This window comes from Triturus cristatus, chromosome 7 (assembly GCF_964204655.1).
Source record: "Triturus cristatus chromosome 7, aTriCri1.1, whole genome shotgun sequence".
Classification (NCBI taxonomy): Eukaryota; Metazoa; Chordata; class Amphibia; order Caudata; family Salamandridae; genus Triturus; species Triturus cristatus.
In genome coordinates, this window is record NC_140590.1 from 553,805,382 (window position 1) to 553,827,324 (window position 21,943).

The 21,943-nt window shown below is 48.5% G+C and overlaps 1 protein-coding gene across 8 annotated transcripts in view; it reads right to left on the bottom strand.

Moving 5' to 3' along the window:
- Nucleotides 1-21,943, bottom strand: part of TMEM94 (transmembrane protein 94) — an 805,258-nt gene that overhangs the window by 549,405 nt on the left and 233,910 nt on the right. For all 8 annotated transcript variants that reach the window (XM_085617011.1, XM_085617013.1, XM_085617005.1 and 5 more), the window contains exon 7: nucleotides 13,681-13,832. In XM_085617011.1, coding sequence (XP_085473137.1) covers nucleotides 13,681-13,832 — 152 coding nt within the window. The remainder of the gene's footprint in view (nucleotides 1-13,680; nucleotides 13,833-21,943) is intronic.

Below are 21,943 nucleotides of genomic sequence, written 5' to 3' on the forward strand. Positions count from 1 at the left end.
TCAGCTGAACAGGTCTGAGACAAATGGTTCAGACATAACCAATCTAAACTTGGAAAACTCTGCATATACAGACTAGCGTGCACCCCCATCGAAACCGGTCTGAAGAAAAGACATTTCTAATGTTGGAATGCTCTGTGTCAACGCATCAGTGGAAGAAAGGGTCATAACCTGAAGGTGTATCTTGCCTAACCATAGCACAGAAGTTGTTCTGCAGTAACTTCTCCTTGGCTTTGCACAGAAGTAGGGAAATGGTTCTTGGCTCAATGTGTTGCCTGTAGATTACAGATGAGCTTAGCCACTGAGATGGTTTTCAGATGAAATGTTTACCTCACCGATTCATGGGAGTTTATGAATTATGTGGTGAGAACCCAGCAGAAGCACTTTTCCGGTGTTTACTGGTGCTTTTGCAAATTGTCAGTGTCTTCCACGTTGTGCGAAATAGTAGGCATGGTTTCCATTGTTGGCCTTAAATTGGCATTATACAGCATAGCATACGTTATGCACAATTGAAGCACAGCCTTTTTTTCAGCGGCAGGAGATAGTCAGGCCTCTCGGATTGCTAGCATAAAGCCGGAAAAAAAAGTTACCTTAATTCCCTGATACTCAATTTGGAATCATTTTCGTGCCAATTTCAATACCATGTAGTTCAACATTCTAGTGATTATGGACAGCGATAGGGCTCAAGACAGCAGTTTGGACGCAAGAGACCTGTGTACTCTTTCCACAATAAAATAAAATAAAATATAACCATTCTGGGCCTCTTCCTGTCCCTGAAATGCAAGTCTGGGTTGGATGAAAGTTGGGCTTTGTGAATTCACTCTAGACAGTCATACACAAAGGGGGCTTAGGTGTACCCTGCATATCCTGATGGCCCATCACCAGGCTAATGGGTCTTCCTGAGCCAGAGTGGTGGGAGAAGTTGACACCTGCACCTGAACAGGGCTGTGCCAGTCCCCACACAAAGAGCTGCATACTCCCCTGTAGTGTGTCTGGAGCCAGGGCCAGGAAGGGTGGGGTCCTTGTGTACTACAAAGACTTTTCTTTGAATCCACCCTACTTCAAAGGGTAAAATGGGCTCTTAATACTGGACCTCTGACACCATATACTGAGAACATTTCTGGACTGAAGACATTCTGCAAGGAAAAAAGGCTGTTGTGCTGCCAAGAGGGACTGCTGCTTTTCTGCTTGCTTTGCTGTGCTGGCCTGCTGGTGTTGCACGGGTTCCACTTTTTAGGAGGAACTGTTCATTTGTTGCGTAACAAACGTTGAGATGGTGCCAGACTGATTTGGTGCACCCCCTCAGGATATGTTGGCCTATAGTCCCGCAGCTCACAGTGCCACCGTAAGTACTCCTAAACCTGGCAAGGTAACAAATGGTTTGGGCAACCTCTGAACATGAAAACTCTGACTCCCAGGGATTCATGATAACAGATCTAGAGCTTTTTCACTAAGTCACTCATGCTCACTCAGAGATATACAAAAAATACAGAAAGGGACACTTTCAATATCTATTGAAACATGGTGATTCTTGTATAAAATATATGGGCTGCAATGATTAATAGAAGCAGAAAAAAGTGATTAGCAATATAAGGACAGTAAAAAGAATGAACGATTCCACCATTGTGCTAAAAAAGTGTATATATGTTGGCATATAAGTACTGGGTATAATGTACTCCTACTATGCGTTCCCTAATCTAGTGTTCAGCCAAGAATCCCCTACTGTATGGTCTAAATGCCCATTACCTGAAGGCAAGGTATGTAGGTCACCGTCTTGATCACAGGTTGAACATCCCTTTTTGAGGAAAGTAAACAGGAATCAGCTGCGCTGAAACGCCGATGATAGCGATGACCCCACAATGACATCAGAGTGCTCCTCTAATTAGAGTACGGAAATGCACATGTGTTAGACCTGTCTGCTTCTGAGAGTCCCCTCACACCATGATTTATTTTGTTCCCCCGTGCCTCCTAAAATTTGTCGCTTTTTATTTGTCTACCAGGACCTTTTTGTGTGTTGTCCCATGGGGTTAGATGCTCCTTGACGCTCAGTTGCTCACCAAGTTCCTGGCACCTATGTACAAGGCGCCTGACGGAACCGGCGGCATTACACACTGAGGTTGTCAACCCTAAAATGGTGGACACCATTGTCCCCTATGAGAGTGACTCCCATTGGAGTCCTTCTGACCTCTGACCCTTTGGAGGTTTTGGCGCACTTTGTGTAACCTGCAAACCTGACAGGAATCCCCTCAGAAGTTACAAGTACACAAAATGGCTGCCTTAGGAAGCCCAGTATGGTGGCTCCTAATGACCAAAAAGACACCTTGGAAGGGCCATGTCATTGACACAGCCAAGGAAGGTTCTAGAACCTTCTGGCTCGTGCTGGCACCCCAGGGCACTGGCTATAAAAGGCCCAGTCCCTGGCGGCCATGATGAGAAAAAGTGGAGAAGAGAAGAAACATAGAAGAGGACTTGACACCAGATTGACACCTGCCCTGTTCCCCCCCCCTGAGGCAGCTGATAGCGCAGGCAGAAGTACAGCCGAGGTTGTTGGCGTGGACCCTGACTGGCGTTCCAGTCAGAAGCGCGAGCAGTGACCTCTCGCCTTCAGCGCCTGGCCAGCGAGTGCCCAATTGCCCCTCAGAGACTTTGGCCATAGTTAGAGCCTCCCCGCTTCCCCCAGTGGTGAGATCGCGACTGCGACCCTTGACAGGGCCCCTTCAACTTAAGTGCCTCCTGGCGGGCGTTCGGACGTCTCCGAACCCACCGCCGTCGAAGCGCTGATCGTGGACAGAAGGTGAGGTGCTGCGCTGGGGCGGGGAAAGGCTGGCCTTCATTTGGGCGAGAGTACCGTCTCTGCCCTGCCCGAGTGACTTGGGGACTGCTGTTGTGGGCGGGAGCCCCCCGTGAGTGAGTTCGGAGGGAGGATCGCGGAGCCCCTGGAACCCCCTTCGCCCTTGGGAGAAGGGCCATACTGACTGGAGCGCTTACCGGCGCAGCTAAAGTGAGGTGGGACCGTCTCTTCCCCTGAAGTTGCCGCATTGTTCCGGGACTGAGGTGCGGCTCCAATTTTGAACTGTGCGCGCAGGTAGTTTGACCCCTCCGGCAGCCCTTTCAACGGTCTGAGGACTCGTGAAATGAAGCCGCCTTCGGAGACCCCGCCTGCGTTGACAGAAGCGCACAGACTCCTCCGGCCGCAGTAGTATTAAACCGGCTGGCCGCGGAGTGTAATTGCCGTAGTCATTGTATGTCTTTATCTTCTAGATACCCGCGCAATATGCTTAAGTGCAACTAAAGGATTATCACGAGTATCTTGTGCCCAGAGAGCCCGAACCCGTGAACACTTCAAAAACTGTAAGAGCGCGCATTCTGCATTAAATGGCAATCTAAATGTGTTTACCCTGAAAGTGATTAATTGGTGGCAGCGATACCAGTATGACCCTGAGATATTTATGTGAAACGATCGGTATCTAACTTGCTATGCAACTGTGATGTTTTGCTGATATTTATTCCAGTCATTACTGATATTTATTCCAAATGTATTGAATCCTGATATTTATCCAGTATATTTATTTATTAGAGTCCAACCATTTATTCCTACGCAACCAGTACACAGCTAATCAAACCCATGTAAGAAAGGTGAATGTGATTAACTAATTGAACTTCTTCCAACCCAGAGAACTTTTACATAAACGAAACGTATTTATCTATAACAGTGGTGTGGTGTCCTTCTTTTTATGTGGTGTGCAGGGAGTTATTATTTGGTCATAGCCAGCTTAACACAACAGCCTTCTACCGCCTTGTCACTCGAGCCAAGCTACCCCCCTTTGTGCTGGGCTTGCCCATCGCAGGTCCAACATAAAATTGGTGGCAGCGGTTGGGATTACGAGCCGTGCTGTTGTGAACCTCATAATAATTCAGTGTGCATCACAGGTACACACCCGGAGTATTCTCCCAGCGGCCTTCTAATTCTGTGATTTTGTTTTTTTTAAATTCTTTCCTGGAGGTGGGTGGAGGTGATCCTCAGAGAAAGTTACTATCTTCATAACCTACTTCGGGGTGGTGGTCCACACTTTCAACTGACAAAAATGGAATTCAAAATGTCAGAGCTGGAGACCTATACTGTGGCACAGCTCAGGGAGTTCTGTCAGGAAAGGGGAGTGTTCGTTAGGCGAGGAGCCAAGAGAGAGGAGCTCCGTACTAGTCTGCGAGCCTGGGTGGAAGCACACACGGAGGGAACGGTAGAGGAGGAGGAATCAGACAGGGAAACTGTCATGGAGATGATTACAGAATGTCCCCTGGGGGTGGGTGCGATGTCTATCAGCCCCAAGGTAGCCTCACGGGAGGGCAGTAGTGTGTCATCAAGAGGGTTATCAGAAACCGAGTTAGCCGACAGGAGAGAGGAAAGACAGTTAAGGTGGGAGTTGGCCAAGCTGGAGATGGAAGGGAGGAGGATGGAACATGAGTTCAAGTTACGAGAACCTCGACCTCAAGACCATTAACAATACTCCGGGGGGTGTCGAGTCCAAGGAAATTGCCAGGGAGCCCAGGCCCCATTTACCAAAGGACGTAGTCGCCAGGTATTCCGCTGGGGACGACATAGCCAAGTGGCTGGCAGCCTATGAGGTCTCCTTAAGAGCCCATGGGATCCATGAGAAGCACTGGGGTGGTGGATTATACCGGTACATGCCTCCGACAGGAAGGGATGCCCTATTGGCCCTAGACCGGGAGGAACAGGTAGACTACCCCGCCATGAAGGTGGCGCTCATTAGGAAGTTTGGGTTGACCCCGGAGAAATACCGGCAAAGGTTTAGGGGTAGCCACAAGCTGAGCTCACAAAATTGGGTTGACTTCCTGGATTTTGCCAAGAAAGCCCTGGAAGAGTGGGTCCAAGGTAGTGAGGTGGAGGACTATCAAGGGTTGTATGACTTAATCCTCAAGGAGCATCTACTCGAGAAATGCCTTCCCGAGCTGAGGCAACACCTGGTAGACAGCAAACTTACTTGCCCCCGTAAGCTTGCTGAGGAGGCGGACATTTGGGCAAGTACCCGAGTGTCCACGAAGGGGACTGGAGGAGATTCTCAGAAGTCCGGACAGGGCGCTCCACTAAGGAAAGAGGGGGGAGATAACAAAAAACAGGAGTTCTCCAAAGGCCCCCAAAATAATTTTAAGTGGAAAAACACCTTTTCCAACTCTAAGGCTAACCCGCAGAAGAACCCTAACCCTGGCCAGAGTCAGCAGCCAAGGGTTGTCCATTGCTTTGAGTGCGGTGGTATTGGACATTACAAAGGAGACCCGAAATGCCCAAAGAGACCACCCCCTCCCGCTGGAGGAAAGGCCCCGGGAGTCGCTATTGTAGCGCTCGGGGAGGAGATGCCCTTAAGTGAGGGAAGGGAGTGGGCGGGAGTCACCTTAGTGTCCCTGGGTGATCGGGAGATGGTTCCAAAGATCCAGGTGCCCTCGAATACTACCAAGTATGGTCACCATCAATGGCCATAGAGGGGAAGCTCTGAGAGATACAGGAGCCAGTATGACTATGGTAAGGAGTCATCTGGTGTCCTCGGAGCAGGTGGTTCCGGGCGTACTTCATCCAGCCGCACTGGCTGACGGCAGAATGGGCCACTATCCTGTGGCCGAGGTTCCCTTTGAGTGGGGAGGGGTTGCAGGTCCACTTCGAGTCGCCGTAAGCCCCGCCGTGCCAGTCGATTGTTTGCTGGGCAATGATATGGAGCACAATGCTTGGAAGGAGGTGGAATACCGGACTCATTCGGAGATGCTGGGTACACCTGATTGGGCCTGTGTGAGTACCAGGTCGGCGACTGCTCGGGAGGAGAAGTCGCAGGGGTCGGAGGCTGGAACAATGGCCCACCCCGTAGCTGCTGATGAGGGAGCATGCCGAGGACAGGAGGAGCCTGCCTCGACGTCCGTGCCCCGTGAGACGGATAGGCCACCTACGGAGGTGGACCCGGAGTCCACGGAGGAGGACATGGTTCCGTTGGAGAACTTACCTATCCCCGCTGATTGGCGAGTGGAGGGAGGTCCGTCCAGGGAGGAACTGAGCAGGGGACAAAGGGAATGTCCCACCCTCAAGGGTCTGAGGCAACAGGCTGAAGCCCAAGCAGCGGGTAACGAGTCTGGGAACTATTGTATTTACTGGGAGGATGGCCTCCTCTACAGTGAACCCAGGGCGCCAGTGCACGGATTGTCACGGGCCCTGGTAGTCCCACAGTGTTACCGAGCCTTCCTGTTAGAGTTGGCTCATGAGATTCCCTTGGCAGGACACTTGGGTCAGGACAAGACCTTTGCCAGGCTTGTCCCCCACTTTTATTGGCCTCGAATGAGGGTGGTGTCCGACGCATATTGTCGGTCGTGTGTGTCATGCCAAGCCAGTGGGAAAACAGGGACGAAGCTGAAGGCTCCCCTGGAACCACTTCCCGTCGTTGGCACCCCCTTTGAAAGGGTGGGCATCGACATTGCTGGGCCCTTAGATCCACCGACAACATCCGGTCACAGGTTTATCCTGGTACTGGTGGATCATGCCACAAGGTATCCAGAGGCAATTCCTCTGAGAACCATCACTGCACCGGTGGTGGCAAAGGCCCTGATGGGGATCTTTACCCGAGTGGGTTTCCCCAAGGAAGTTGTGTCTGATAGGGGGACCAACTTCATGTCAGCATACATGCGGGCAATGTGGGAGGAGTGTGGAGTGACCTACCGGTTCACCACTCCTTATCACCCACAAGCCAATGGCCTTGTGCAAAGGTTCAACAAGACGTTGAAGGGTATGATCAGAAGTCTACCCGAAAGCCTGCGGAGGAAATGGGACGTCCTCCTACCCTGCTTACTTTTTTCTTACAGGGAAGTGCCACAGAAGGGAGTGGGCTTTAGCCCCTTCGAGCTTCTGTATGGGCACCCTGTACGTGGACCTCTCAGCCTGGTGAGGGACTCATGGGAAAAGTCTCCCCGGAAAGCTCCCCAGGACGTGGTGAGCTATATGCTGGCTTTCCGGAGCCAAATGGCTAAGTTGTGGAAGCAATCTTCTGACAACTTGGAAGCCAGCCAGGCAGTGATGAAAGCGTGGTATGACCACAACGCTCACCCAGTGGAGCTGGAGCCTGGACAGAAGGTGTGGGTGATGGAACCGGGAGAGCTAAGCGCTCTTCAGGACCGTTGGACAGGCCCATATGAGGTATTGGAAAAGATGGGCAAGTCTACCTACCTGGTGGACGTCAAGACCCCACGGCATCCACGTCGGGTGCTGCATGCCAATCGCCTCAAGCCCCACTATGAGAGGCCCGAAGTCATGTTGATCCTGGTGACTGATGGATCGGAGGAAGAGGACACTGAGCCTCTCCCCGACCTGTTGGCGTCTCAAGAAAAGGATGGGTCATTGGAGGGAGTGAAACTCTCACCATCCCTAACTCCGGAGCAGCAGGAGGAATGCCGCCAGGTCCTGGGGTCATTCTCTCCTCTGTTCTCCCTTGTCCCGGGTAAGACCCATCTGTGTGTTCATGACGTGGACACCGGCGACAGCCCACCTGTGAAGTCTAAGTCTTACCGGCTGTCGGACAAGGTGAAGGCCAGCATCCGAAGTGAAGTAGCTAAGATGCTGGAGCTCGGAGTTATTAAACCTTCAAATAGCCCTTGGTCTAGCCCGGTGGTTTTAGTTCCTAAAGCTGCACCACCTGGCACCACGCCAGAATTGTGATTCTGCGTGGACTATCGAGGACTTAATTCGGTCACGAAGACCGATGCTCATCCGATCCCTCGGGCGGATGAACTAATTGACCGGTTGGGAGCTGCCCAATATCTGAGTACCATTGACCTCACAGCAGGGTACTGGCAGATTCCTATGACTGGTGGAGCGAGGGAAAGGTCAGCCTTCTCCACACCTGATGGACACTACCAGTTCTGTGTGATGCCCTTTGGGCTCAAGAACGCTCCTGCAACCTTCCAGCGGCTGGTGAACATGATCCTCACTGGGAAGGAATCCTTCTCTGCTGCTTACCTTGACGACATTGCTGTCTTCAGTAGCAGTTGGGAGGATCACTTGCAGCACCTGCAAGACGTTCTCCAGGCCCTGGAACAAGCTGGTCTGACGATCAAGGCCAGCAAGTGTCAGATTGGGCAGGGGTCGGTGGTGTACTTAGGTCACTTGGTGGGCCGGGGAACGGTGCAACCCCTTCAGGCAAAGATTGAGGCAATCGTGGCCTGGGAACCCCCCAAGACCCAGACTGAGGTCCGAGCCTTCCTGGGCCTCACAGGTTACTACAGACGGTTCGTGAAGGGGTATGGCACTATCGTGGCTCCCCTTACTGAACTCACGGCCAAGAAGCAACCCAGGAGAGTCATCTGGACCGAGGCTTGCCAACGAGCCTTCGACACTCTGAAACAGGCATTGTGCAACGCTCCAGTTTTGAAGGCTCCAGACTTCTCGAAGGAATTCATTGTCCAGACAGACGCATCCGACATTGGCATTGGGGCGGTGCTATCGTAACTCAATGAAGAGGGTCTGGATCAGCCCGTGATCTTCCTGTCACGGAGACTACTTCCCCAGGAACAGAGATGGAGCACCATTGAGCGGGAAGCCTTTGCGGTGGTCTGGGCACTGAAGAAGCTGCGACCATACCTGTTTGGTTCGCACTTCCTGGTTCAGACAGACCACCGACCCCTTCGTTGGCTCATGCAGATGAAGGGGGAAAACCCAAAACTGTTGAGGTGGTCTATCTACCTACAGGGAATGGACTTTCGGGTGGAACATCGGCCCGGAGCTGACCACGCCAATGCAGACGGTCTCTCCAGGTATTTCCGCCTTAGTGTTGAGGACTCCCAAGGGGTTGGGTAGCTCTCCCCACTTTCAGCTGGGGGGGACGTGTGTTAGACCTGTCTGCTTCTGAGAGTCCCCTCACACCATGATTTATTTTGTTCCCCCGTGCCTCCTAAAATTTGTCGCTTTTTATTTGTCTACCAGGACCTTTTTGTGTGTTGTCCCATGGGGTTAGATGCTCCTTGACGCTCAGTTGCTCACCAAGTTCCTGGCACCTATGTACAAGGCGCCTGACGGAACCGGTGGCATTACACACTGAGGTTGTCAACCCTAAAATGGTGGACACCATTGTCCCCTATGAGAGTGACTCCCATTGGAGTCCTTCTGACCTCTGACCCTTTGGAGGTTTTGGCGCACTTTGTGTAACCTGCAAACCTGACAGGAATCCCCTCAGAAGTTACAAGTACACAAAATGGCTGCCTTAGGAAGCCCAGTATGGTGGCTCCTAATGACCAAAAAGACACCTTGGAAGGGCCATGTCATTGACACAGCCAGGGAAGGTTCTAGAACCTTCTGGCTCCTGCTGGCACCCCAGGGCACTGGCTATAAAAGGCCCAGTCCCTGGCGGCCATGATGAGAAAAAGTGGAGAAGAGAAGAAACATAGAAGAGGACTTGACACCAGATTGACACCTGCCCTGTTCCCCCCCCCCTGAGGCAGCTGATAGCGCAGGCAGAAGTACAGCCGAGGTTGTTGGCGTGGACCCTGACTGGCGTTCCAGTCAGAAGCGCGAGCAGTGACCTCTCGCCTTCAGCGCCTGGCCAGCGAGTGCCCAATTGCCCCTCAGAGACTTTGGCCATAGTTAGAGCCTCCCCGCCTCCCCCAGTGGTGAGATCGCGACTGCGACCCTTGACAGGGCCCCTTCAACTTAAGTGCCTCCTGGCGGGCGTTCGGACGTCTCCGAACCCACCGCCGTCGAAGCGCTGATCGTGGACAGAAGGTGAGGTGCTGCGCTGGGGCGGGGAAAGGCTGGCCTTCATTTGGGCGAGAGTACCGTCTCTGCCCTGCCCGAGTGACTTGGGGACTGCTGTTGTGGGCGGGAGCCCCCCGTGAGTGAGATCGGAGGGAGGATCGCGGAGCCCCTGGAACCCCCCTTCGCCCTTGGGAGAAGGGCCATACTGACTGGAGCGCTTACCGGCGCAGCTAAAGTGAGGTGGGACCGTCTCTTCCCCTGAAGTTGCCGCATTGTTCCGGGACTGAGGTGCGGCTCCAATTTTGAACTGTGCGCGCAGGTAGTTTGACCCCTCCGGCAGCCCGTTCAACGGTCTGAGGACTCGTGAACTGAAGCCGCCTTCGGAGACCCCGCCTGCGTTGATAGAAGCGCACAGACTCCTCCGGCCGCAGTAGTATTAAACCGGCTGGCCGCGGAGTGTAATTGCCGTAGTCATTGTATGTCTTTATCTTCCAGATACCCGGGCAATATGCTTAAGTGCAACTAAAGGATTATCACGAGTATCTTGTGCCCAGAGAGCCCGAACCCGTGAACACTTCAAAAACTGTAAGAGCGCGCATTCCGCATTAAATGGCAATCTAAATGTGTTTACCCTGAAAGTGATTAATTGGTGGCAGCGATACCAGTATGACCCTGAGATATTTATGTGAAACGATCGGTATCTAACTTGCTATGCAAGTGTGATGTTTTGCTGATATTTATTCCAGTCATTGCTGATATTTATTCCAAATGTATTGAATCCTGATATTTATCCAGTATATTTATTTATTAGAGTCCAACCATTTATTCCTACGCAACCAGTACACAGCTAATCAAACCCATGTAAGAAAGGTGAATGTGATTAACTAATTGAACTTCTTCCAACCCAGAGAACTTTTACATAAACAAAACTTATTTATCTATAACAGTGGTGTGGTGTCCTTCTTTTTATGTGGTGTGCAGGGAGTTATTATTTGGTCATAGCCGGCTTAACACAACAGCCTTCTACCGCCTTGTCACTCGAGCCAAGCTACCCCCCTTTGTGCTGGGCTTGCCCATCGCAGGTCCAACAACATGTATTTATAACTGCATTCATGCTTACGTGTCGAGGCTTCAGCCCAGCTGACATTGTTTATTGGCTCTGTAATAGTACCATTCCCTTATAGATGAATAATAAACAAGAACATTTGCATAATGTATGTTCAGGCCTTGTACGAAATGTTCAAGGTGTCATGATAGTGTACTTACGATGTAGAATTGTAAGCAGCATGGATTCAGCTAAACTAATCCTACACTGTCACGTAAGGAAATATGTGTCAAAAGTTGGCATGTGGAAAAAGAAGGCAACTTTAGAAATATATACATGAAAAATGGCAGTGTTTCTTCCCGGGCCGAATCTAGCCACATGACAATGCCTGCTGCTTCTCGCCTGGGAGTGAGAAGACTGGACTTTGCTCTCTACATCCTGCTTTCTAAGGTTCTCCAAGGGGTTGACAGAGCTTGCCTTCTGTTACTGAAGTCTCAGGGACATGGAAGTCTTCACTTGCATCTTGCTACCAGCACCTGGGCTCTTCTGCGGAGTCCTGATTTACCAAATGGTGCCAAACCCAGTCCTCAGCCCTTGAAGGTGGATTTGGTGCTGCAACCAAAGAACTGACGCATAGACTCCAAAGCGTCAGTTCGGAACCGACACATACTTGCAAAACAGACGCATTGCTGCTGCCTGCACCGAAGCCGTAGAAACCGTTCACCGAGTGCATGGCGCAACGAGTTTGACTTCAACGCAGCCCTGACTGTGCTGCAGCGCCTCTCGAGAACCGCCGCAGTATGAGTCTCGTCAACACGTGATCAATGTCCCTAATGCACCGTCTCAACTCCATGTGAATCTTGATCAACGCATCGCCTTTTCTCCAGGGGTTCGATTTCGACACCGAAGACTTGATGCTGTGTGCTCTCACAGACGCATCAACAATGCGTCACCTTAAGGGACTAAGGCATCGCGCAGCAAAAGAGCATCACCTCCACTGCGTAACACATTGTCCCACAGCAGCAAAGCTTCGACGACACTGCACTGCCTTAAGGAACAGACGTTATCTGCATCCCTGATGCCTCACCTCCTCTGCGTGACACATCGTCTTTGATTTTCGATGCATTTAAGTTACTGTAAGGGGGTCTGCGTGATTCCTGTACCCAGCCCGTGCTCCATCGCGGTAGGACTGAACTTTTGGATTTGTCCTGGTCAAGAACGAACAGATAGCCCCAGTTAGAACACTGAATTTTGATTTACTCTTTGAAAATTCATTATCTTGTAGTGTGTGTTGGATTTTTGTGATATCAGTCTTGTTTTACTCAGATAAAGTGTGTGTGTGTGTGTGTGTGTGGAGTGTGGTCTGTGGTGTGTGTATAAATACTTTACACATAACCTCTTTAGTTTAGCCTGACTGCTCTGTGCCAAGCTAACAGAGGGTGAGCACAGGTAAACTTTGGTATGTACTACACTTACCCTAACTAGAGTGTGGGTGCCTACTTGGACAGGGTGCATACATCTGCCAACTGGAGACCCCATTTCTAACAAAAACCTTTGAGTGCAAAAGCTTGTGCTTTCACATAATATGTGGAATGCAGGAGACTAAATAAAACAATCCATTGAAAGTCTGCTTTCCAGCTGTACCCCAGACAAAATATCCATGTTGCTGTGCTTTTACAGACAAGTAGAGATGTGTGGGGAGCAACACAGTGACAGAGGTTTACTTGAGGGGTGAAGCAGCACACGTGGGAGGGAGCTAGCAAACACATGCACTCTCCCATAGAGCTGAAGGAAAAAGTAAAAGTAGTTCCTTAAATGTGAGCAGTGGAAGTGTACAAGTCAGCCAATCAAAAGGATCGTAAGGAGGCTATGCTCAGGGTAGAGGGAAAAACAAAAGAACAGGAAGGCATGAATAAGAAGTCAGCAAATAAGAGTAAAAATAAACAACCAATGGGCTGGCTCTAAGCCCACTGTAAGCTTACAATAGATCTTTCGCACTGCCTGAGAATTGCACAACTAAAAGAAATGTTAAGTGAAGATTTAATTTGGAGAAGCTCTTTCCTTCCCTGCCTAAGGTGTAGGCATTCACTGACCAGTTGTGAAGGAGAGAGACTGCAACTAATGAGTATTTTATGGATTTCAAGGAACAATGAAACTCCTCTTCTGTATCTCACACGCATCTATGAAGTTCACATGGTGTTAACCAATATCTGCAAGAATGAAATTAAGCATTGTGCAGCACTGATAAACTTGCTTTATTCTCCTCTTCAATAGCTCACTGGTATTCTCAAAATGCTGACCCCAAGCTACTAGAGTAGAGTGCGAAGTGAAGAGGAAACGCTCACAAATGTGTTTGAGACATAACACTGTCTGCCATATTACCTATTTTGTAATGGCTGTATGGTGTTTGATAATACAAGTCCTCAGTGAAACGGTTTGTTTATGGTGTATCAATTGAACTTCAATTTTCTGCCATTAAAGTGGTGAAACGTTTTTCAATGTAGTTCAGTGGGATGAATTCCATCTGATGCCTAAAATGTCCAGTAAAAATGTCTAGTCTCGGATCCCCCAAATGGTCACTGAAGGGATATTTACTCTGCATGCCCATGTGGCAATCTGGTTTTATGACCACTGATGTCAACCTGTCCATTTGGCTATGAGGTCCAATAGTGCTCGACTTACTGAAGCAATCAGTCCATTGCCTGTCAAGGATGCTTCCTTCCCTTGTTAAGAGAAATCTGAGGATGATTTCCTTGTCTGCCCATAAGGGCCTACTGTGATGATAGAAAATCTCCCATCCGATCTTCCTATAAGGCCATGCTGTTGTATGATTAAGGACGACACACCTCATTGCCATCTAATTGCTACCTGCACATTATGCATGTGACCAACATATCACTACCTGACACTGTCGAGGATGGGTGTCTTCAGGACTTGGAAAAGTCGATGCTGCTGGGGAATTTCAGGGCCCTTCTTCATTTCCCCTCTTGGAGATGGCGGGGGAGAGAATGGAGGAAAAAGGTCTCCTGGCTCCAGAATAATGTGCTCATCATCCTGTCACCCAAGGAAAAAAACAAAGGTGAGGGGGAAGTCTGACAAATAATCAGCAGAAAAGAGACAGAAGGACAGGGAGGGGAATGAGACAAAACAGATAGAAGAGACACGCTCAGACAGTAACGGATAAACAACAGCCAACAAAGATAGGCATAGAGATGGGGAGCAGCCAAGAGTAAAAGATGTACAGAAAAAATAGAAGTGTCTAGAAAAATCATACCTCGAACGACCTAGAGAAACAACTCAGACAAGGCATGGTGATAAAGAAAGACCAGGAAAAGTGAAGATGACAAAAAATTGCATTAGGCTATCAGACATACAGCTTACCAGGAAAGCAAGTAGTGGTAAAGAATGACAGACTGAAATAGATACTGTGGTTCAGCTGAGCAAATGTGTAATGGGCGAGAGAACAGTAGGATAAAAAGTTGGAATTGTTCACTGCAGTGAACTGTATTATTATGATACTTGGGATATGTCACCTCAGTTAATCATGCATGCCATGCCTAGGCTCTTGTTCTCCTAATTCTCAGGGTAAGCCTTCTTTGAAATTAATGGGTGGCTGTATTGGTAAAAGAAGCAAATTGAGGACTTTTTGTCACAGCTTTCAAAAAAATGCATCATGAAAGTGGAGGTGAAAACGCACAGATCCGTCTCACCTCCATATGCTTGTAACCTTCCATTTTTCTATTAGGAGACTATTGATCGATGCGATCACTAGAAAAAAAAAATCAACTTAATGAAATGGGTTTCTCACAAATTTATAAACAGAATGGCATTCCCTAGGCTCACAAATCCAACCAAAGAAAGCTTTCAATCTAAAATATTTTTTTCAAGTTGTCTCCTCTATTGGTTGTATTAAAAAATATCTACTTATGGGATTTCTTTTTTCAAACCACCTCTTTCTACTCCTTCTTCCTCCATTTCCAGCCTCTTCTACAAAAAAAACAACACAATTTCATTCTTTTGTACTCTTCTTTTTATTATTTGTTTGCTTAGGGTTACGCCCAAACTTCATTTTCCTACTCCCCCACTGTATGGAGTTACTTGGAGAGGCATTTAGAACATACATTGGGTTTCTGTAACACCCATTTTGCCCACCCAATGTGTCCATCTCAGTAGCATCTTTTTCTCCCCTGCACCTCTTCTCTTTTGGTCCCTTTAGAATTCCTTTTTAGGTCTCGCCTGACCCAGCGCATGCGCTAGTCTGGCGAGACTTATTGAGAGGGCTTCAAAAAGTGCTACCAGGCCAGCCTAGAGCTACAGTGTATGTGCGCGGGCACGCGCGTCGCGCTTTTCCGCGGTTAGTTTCACTTTCGCGGCCGCACGGCCGCTTTGATGTTTGATCGTGATCGTGATCGCGATCACTCTTACTTTCGCTGCCGCACGGTCGCTTTGCATAGCCAATAGGTCTCGCTTCTAGGACCTTATAAGTATTTAGTTATGCAACTGTTGCATGGCTAAACACTTATAAGGTCCCAAAGTCGAGACCTATTGGCTATGCCAATGCTTGTTTTAACCTCCTACTGTTCACGTCCACATTAATCTGTGCTCTATCTGTCCCCTTCCTATGTTCTGGTTTCCTCATTTTGTTCATGGTATAAAAAGAAAACCAGCAACTGCAAGCATAACCTCTTAAACTTTATGTTTTCCCTCAATCTCTTTTTTAAAATTTCACAAATACTTGAATGTCTTTCTTTTTGGAATTGTATTTAAGTTTTTTTGTACTTTTGATAGTTCTCTGAATTTATTTTTTTAGGTTTTATTCACAGTAAAATGTACTACTGCTGGCTAAATAAGTAGAAAGACCGCAGTGAGGGTGGGTTGCCTGTAGAAAGGAGATGGTCTAAGGGCCACGTATTTATTCCTAGGGCTTGTCGCCTGCTCTTCACAGTGATAGGAAGATTAAAAAGCACATGTCAAAACGAGGCAGTAAAAAGTACACAAGGACATAGTCTAAAACATTTTTGACGGCTGCCCACCAAAATTATTCATCTGCTTTGGAGTACATACAACTTGCCAGGTTTGAAATAACAGCAGCAAACAAAGAGCTAACTTTCATGCCCAGTGACCAGGAGAAGGACCTTAGCTACATTCTGTTATGTTGGTGTCTGACAGTACTGTTTTCTAGCCGCCTAAATGATCTCTGAATTTCTCTGACAAACCAAAGGCAAGTCAGAATCACTGCTGAAGTTAACCGGCAGACATGGTCAGTGATAGAAGAGAGCGGTGCAGTCAGTTCAGTTTTGTTTGTTGTGCAGCAGTGGGGGATAAGAATTCCTTAACAGAATTATGGCATTTCCTCCTCTGACTACTGATGGATCTCTTCTGTCACTGTCAATGGTTTGTGAGACCTCAAAACGATGAAACATGCAAAACTGTTCGTGTTTGCAGTATGTCGAGACTAAATTGTAGTCTTTGAAGCAGAATTGCTATACAAGACAGGCAAGCCCTTTGCCAACACAGCCTTGCAGAGTGAGGGTATCATCAGTTGTCAGAACAAAAAGGACACTTGCATCACACAGAAGATGTGGACATGAAGAACAAAGTCAGGCATTCTGCAGCCAGATAATACTTGGACCATATCACTGGCTTGAGCGAGGCATGGTCAAGAGTTGATACAAGTGGATAAAGAGAGATTTAATTGGATCCCAACCAGAGCATCAATACATGCAATTGTTACAGGAGACTGATCAGGTTGGTAATGAGTCCAAACTACAAGTCTGATGCTTCATATAATTTATAGTTGGTGTAATGCACTTTGTTCAGTGTTTAGTACTGCACCCTCCTGCTTTTTTTCTTTTCATGCTTGTTGAGCACTTTGGATAAGCAAGTCATTGCTTTTGGCAGAGACAAACAAGTTACTTACCTTGGCTAATGCCTTATCTGGTAAACTATCTAGCTGCAAATTCCTTACCTTAGAATTATCCCCAGGCGTCAGACTGGATCCAGAAAACTTCTGTGAGTAGTACCCCTGTATGCCGGTAGGTGGCATCAACCAGCTCTGCATGGCATCGTACGCGACAGATGTAACACGCGGTGCTTATTGAGGCACCACACCAGCATGCTGACGTCAATTACTTTTTGCAATTTACCATGCCAGGAGCGTACAGCCACTAAGATTACTGACCGACAATTGACATCTGCGTAAGAATATCATCCTTTTTATGGAACGTTTTTTATGCTAGGAAGAAGGGTCCTTAAATCTAACAAGCACTATAGTTAAACACCACTGTATATGTAATTTTAACAAACATGCTTTAGACTGGGCGAGCATTACATGATCGTATGGCGGACCCTAATTGCCGTTCTTACCCTACTGTACTCTACTCTATGACCTTATATATAGACGTTCTTCTTCTCTTTCCAAACGGCCATAGGTAAATATATTTTCTCAGATGATTTTCAAGTTGATTTGGTATGAATTGTTTTTAAGACTGAAATAATGAATTATTAGTTCTTGTTATTTTGTATAACACTGACGAGTTAACGCGACATGCAACAGGATTGACAAGGTTTTTATTTTTTATGCTATTTGTATGTCGATTCGTAATGTGCTATTATGGTTCAATATTTGTTTACCAAATAAAGATGACGAAAAGAAACGAAGAACACTGACCACTGGTGTGGGAATCTAGGTCTCTGAGACAGCAAAGGCTTGTCACTATAAATCAGTTCACTGAGTGGGGAGGATGGGTGGGTAGCTAAGGGATCTGCGGATAGCTAGAGTCTCTACTAGATAAGGGGTTACCAAAGGTAAGTAACTTGATCATCTGACAGAGACATCTAGTTGCAGATTCTTTACCTTAAAATAGATACCTAAACCAATTTAACATCAAAAAGTCCTGCCGGACCGAGCGGTCAAAGTGCCCATCCTAACGCACCTGACTGTCCAGGCAGTATGGTTTTGTGAACGTGTGCAGAGAGGCCCACGTGGCAGCCTGACAGATGTCCATCAGAAAATCCTGCAGGACCGAACGGGCAAAGTGACCATCCTACCGAAGCTGCCTGTCCAGGCTGTATTGTTTTGTGAACTTGTGCAGAGAGGCCCATGCTGCAGCCTGACAGATGTCCAGGAACGGAACTCCACAAGCTATAGTAGTGGTTGCAGTTTTGGCTCTGGTAGAATGAGGGCGCAAGCCCTCAGATGGTTGCTTCTTGGACAATGCGTAACAGATCTTTGTGCAGAGCACTATCCATCGGGATACGCTTTGTTTCTGCAGTCTTCCCTTTCTTGGCCCCTAAGTACCATACGAAGAGTTGGTCATTCACCCAGAATTCTTTTGCGCGATCAAGGTTGAACAACAAACCTTTTGGGTCCAGACAGTGGAGCCTCGACTCCTTCTTAAAAGGATGAGTGGGGGCAAAACACGTAGGCAGGGTGTTGGTCTGACCTACGTGAAAAGGAGTGACTTCGGAAGGAAGGCGACACATGTCCAAAAAACCAGTTTGTCAGGGTAAAAGGTAGCATACAGAGGATGCACCGAGAATGCCTGTAACAGGCAGACCTTCCTGGCTGATGTAATAGCCATCAGAAAAGCGATCTTGATGGTCAATTACCATAGAGGGCAGTTGTGCAATGGCTCAAAAGGTGCGCACATCAGGAAAGCATGATAAATGGCCTACGGTTAAACAAATAAGGAAAATTGGTACGTCAACTGGAAGAAAGCAGAAATGGCTGAAAGTGAGCCCTTAACTATGCCCAGAGCAGAGCCCTCCTGGGTCAAATAAAGGACAAATATTAAGACCTGGTCAAGGGGAGCAGATAGGGTATCAATGTTTCTCGATACACACCATGACATAAATTTGTCCCAGCGGCAGACATGTAACGTTTTGGTGGAGAGATGCCTGCCTGCCAGAATAACATCACAGACTATAGGCAAAAGATCGGAGGCTATCAACTGTCGCCTCTCAATCTCCACGCATGAAGGAGGTGGGTGTGCAGGTTTGGGTGCAGGACCCTCCCCTACTGCAGCGACAGAGGATCCTCCTGAACAGGCAGCATGACGAGGGGGCCAATGCTCATGCTCAATAGTTCAGTCCTCTGCCAACCAGTCATAAGCGGGTGGCAAGGGTGGAGGGGTAGCCACATAGGGGATGGAGTAACCCATTTGTACATTTTGTAGTACGCAACATTCTGATGTTATTGAGCTACAGTGAAGCAGGTGATGGCGTATTCTGCCCCTCACTGGATGCCTCTGATGGTAAGAGGACAAACTAAAGGGGCCTGGAGGCTGCGGCTGCCATTAGAGTGGTGGACTGGCCAGACCTCTGGCTACCTGTCCAACGTGGTCCATGGGAACCACGTCCGCGGCCACAAAAAGTTGTTGAAGTTTGCGAGCTGTGGTGGTTGGGAAGGTACTGACACAAATGGAAACCCCTTTCATGGCCATGAAGGGGCAAAAGGCGGACTGGGGGTGGCGAGAGGCCATAGAGAGACCCAAGGACATGACCATAGCCCTAGAGTTCCTAAAGCGGGCTAGTGCAGAATCCACCTCTCTACGAAGAGACAGGAGACATTAAAGGGCATGTCAATAAGCGATGCTTGGATATCCCCAGAAAAGCCCATAGTCCTCAGCAAGGTGCGGCGCCGAAGGGCCTCGGACTAAGAAATCGATCTGCATAGTGAGTTGGTTGTGTCCATGCCACAACAAATGGCGAACTTTGCTGCTCCCCTCCCATCTGCAGTAGCCTGAGAGTATGGCTTGGGCCTCCTCCGAGACCATAGGCAGCACTTGCACAAAAGAGTCCCAGATTGTGTGGGAGTAATAGCCCAAGAAGGATGCAGTGCTCACTGACTGCAATGATAGGCTGGCAGAAGAGAACATTCTCTTTCCAAAAGTATCCAGCCTCTTAGATTACCTATCCAGTGGTGTGGAAGGGAACAAGCCAGGGTTGATTCCAGGAGCCGAGGCCTGCACCACCAAGCTCTCCGGAGTGGGTGTTGGGCGCGGAAACTGGGGTCCACTGGAGCGGAGCAGTGGCGGCAGGCAATGATCTTGTGCACAGAAGCCTCTGGGCAGGGCTTAGATCCAGCCCCGAGGAGGACGTCGGTGGGGGCTTCATTAAAGGGGAGCAAGGGTTCGGAAGGGGCAGTCCCCAGCTGAAGCACCTCTGTCAAGACATCAGTCTTGAATGCCACTGAAGTCACCTGAAGGTCCAAGACCAGAGCAGCCTATGCACCACCATAGCGAAAGAGGCTCCCTTCTCCGTAGCCACGATAGGAGGGGAGGCTAAGCCAGTGTCAGGTCAGGTGTCTAACCCACTGGCATCCCCCAGACCCTTAATATCAGGTGTCCTCAGTATCATCCAATTGGAGGCCAAATTCATCAGGATCACCATACCTCTCCCATTAGTCCCTCTTACTGGATCACTCAAAGAAAAAAGGCCCTGGCTCCAACCTGGAATGCATGGCTCTAGACGAAACCAGTCCTGCTAAGTGTCAGAGTTGAGAACAATGGGGATGGAGTGCTGGGGATGTCTGTACATGAGCGGGCACCAGAGAAGGTCTTGTTCTCACTGACAGCACCGCTTCGCTTCATAACCAGTACCAGATACAAGGAGCCAGACTGGTGCGGAAGGCTTACCTGCTGTTTGGAATCCAGTAGGTGTCCTTCCTGAACCCATGGGACCCAAAGCAGCTCCAGAGGGGTTGGGCTGCTCAGAAATGAGGTGCATGGCTTCACTAGAACTCTTTTAGATGGTTGGAGGGTCGCACTGGGAAAATCGAAGAAGTGCGGAGCTGACCATGGTTGGGGTTCCACAGAGGCGCGGGACTGGAGTGCTGACACATCCTCATCTCATCTGAGGATTTGGACGAACGCGAAGAAGTAGAAGACCTCTGACTTCATTTTCTTGTGTGACTTACCAGATCACAAATTTGACCAAGGGGACGACCATCGGTTGTGGCTCTGCAAGCTGTTGGAGGACCTTCCACATGACCGGGATCTTAAGTCACCTGATGACGGGCAGCAAGGAGGTTGGGGGGAGTGCTCCCTCAGCGCCTTTTGGTGCATGGCACGGCAATCCTCACAGGCCTTCAAGTCATGGTTTTTCTGGAAGCACCATAAACAGACCAAGTGTGGGTCACCACAGACATCTGTTTATGACATGCGCCACAAGGTTTGAAACAAGCCACTTTCTTGGGGGTCATCCCGTCACAAAAGGAGAAAGAAGTTGTCAAAAAAGTGTTGCACAAATAGTCAAAAAAGACAGTCAAACATTGACTGAGGGGTAGCTCTTAACGGATCTGCTCTATCTTGTGTAAAAAGACATTAACTGATGCCAGCGTGCAAAGGTGGCGCCTGCATAGGTACCGTACACTTCACTTCTGGTAAGGACTTCGATACGGAGCTGAACACTACCACCTATTGGCGCACTGGGGTACTGCTCAAAAATGTCTGGGTCCAGTCTGATGCTTGTGTATAAGTCAAAGGTAACAAATTTGCGGCTAGAAGTCTCTATCAGATCCTTTATTTAACAGGGCATATCACAACAATCCTGCGGTTATGCTGAAAAGGCCTTGACACAGAAGGCTTTAATGTTAGACCCCAGTGTATAAAACAGTAGATATCTTGGCATTATTCCCAAAAAACAGGTACTGAAGTAGTTCACACATCACTGAATGAAAAAGAATCTCCCCGTCAGTCAGACAGTCTTTGAAAACTTATCGCTAGGAGTAGAAGCATGTATAAAAAGAAACTTATTTCTCTTTTGCCTCCTTGCTACAAAGTCTTGGGGGTTTGCTTGCCGGTGGTGTAACCAATTCCAAGTGAGGTGGCTAAAATCAAACTAAGGGCATGTGTGTATGGGAGGGTTTCATTACAAACCTTAAAGAGACAACTAATCAAAACTTTTTGAAAAGTGTGAAGCACAGTGCACAGTATTTTAAAACAGACCTGTGCTATAATCAACAGAAAACGAACAAGTCTGGAAAAAGCATCAGCTTGAAAAAGGGAATTGATATGACTGAAAAAAAGCAAGAGGATTCATGCCAGCTGCTGTGTCTACCACGAACTATAGAACTGGAACTCAAGAAAAAGTGCAAGCATGACAGCATGTAGCGCCAATTTTTAGGGGTGTGCACACTCAGGTTTCCAAACTGCTTTTCTTAT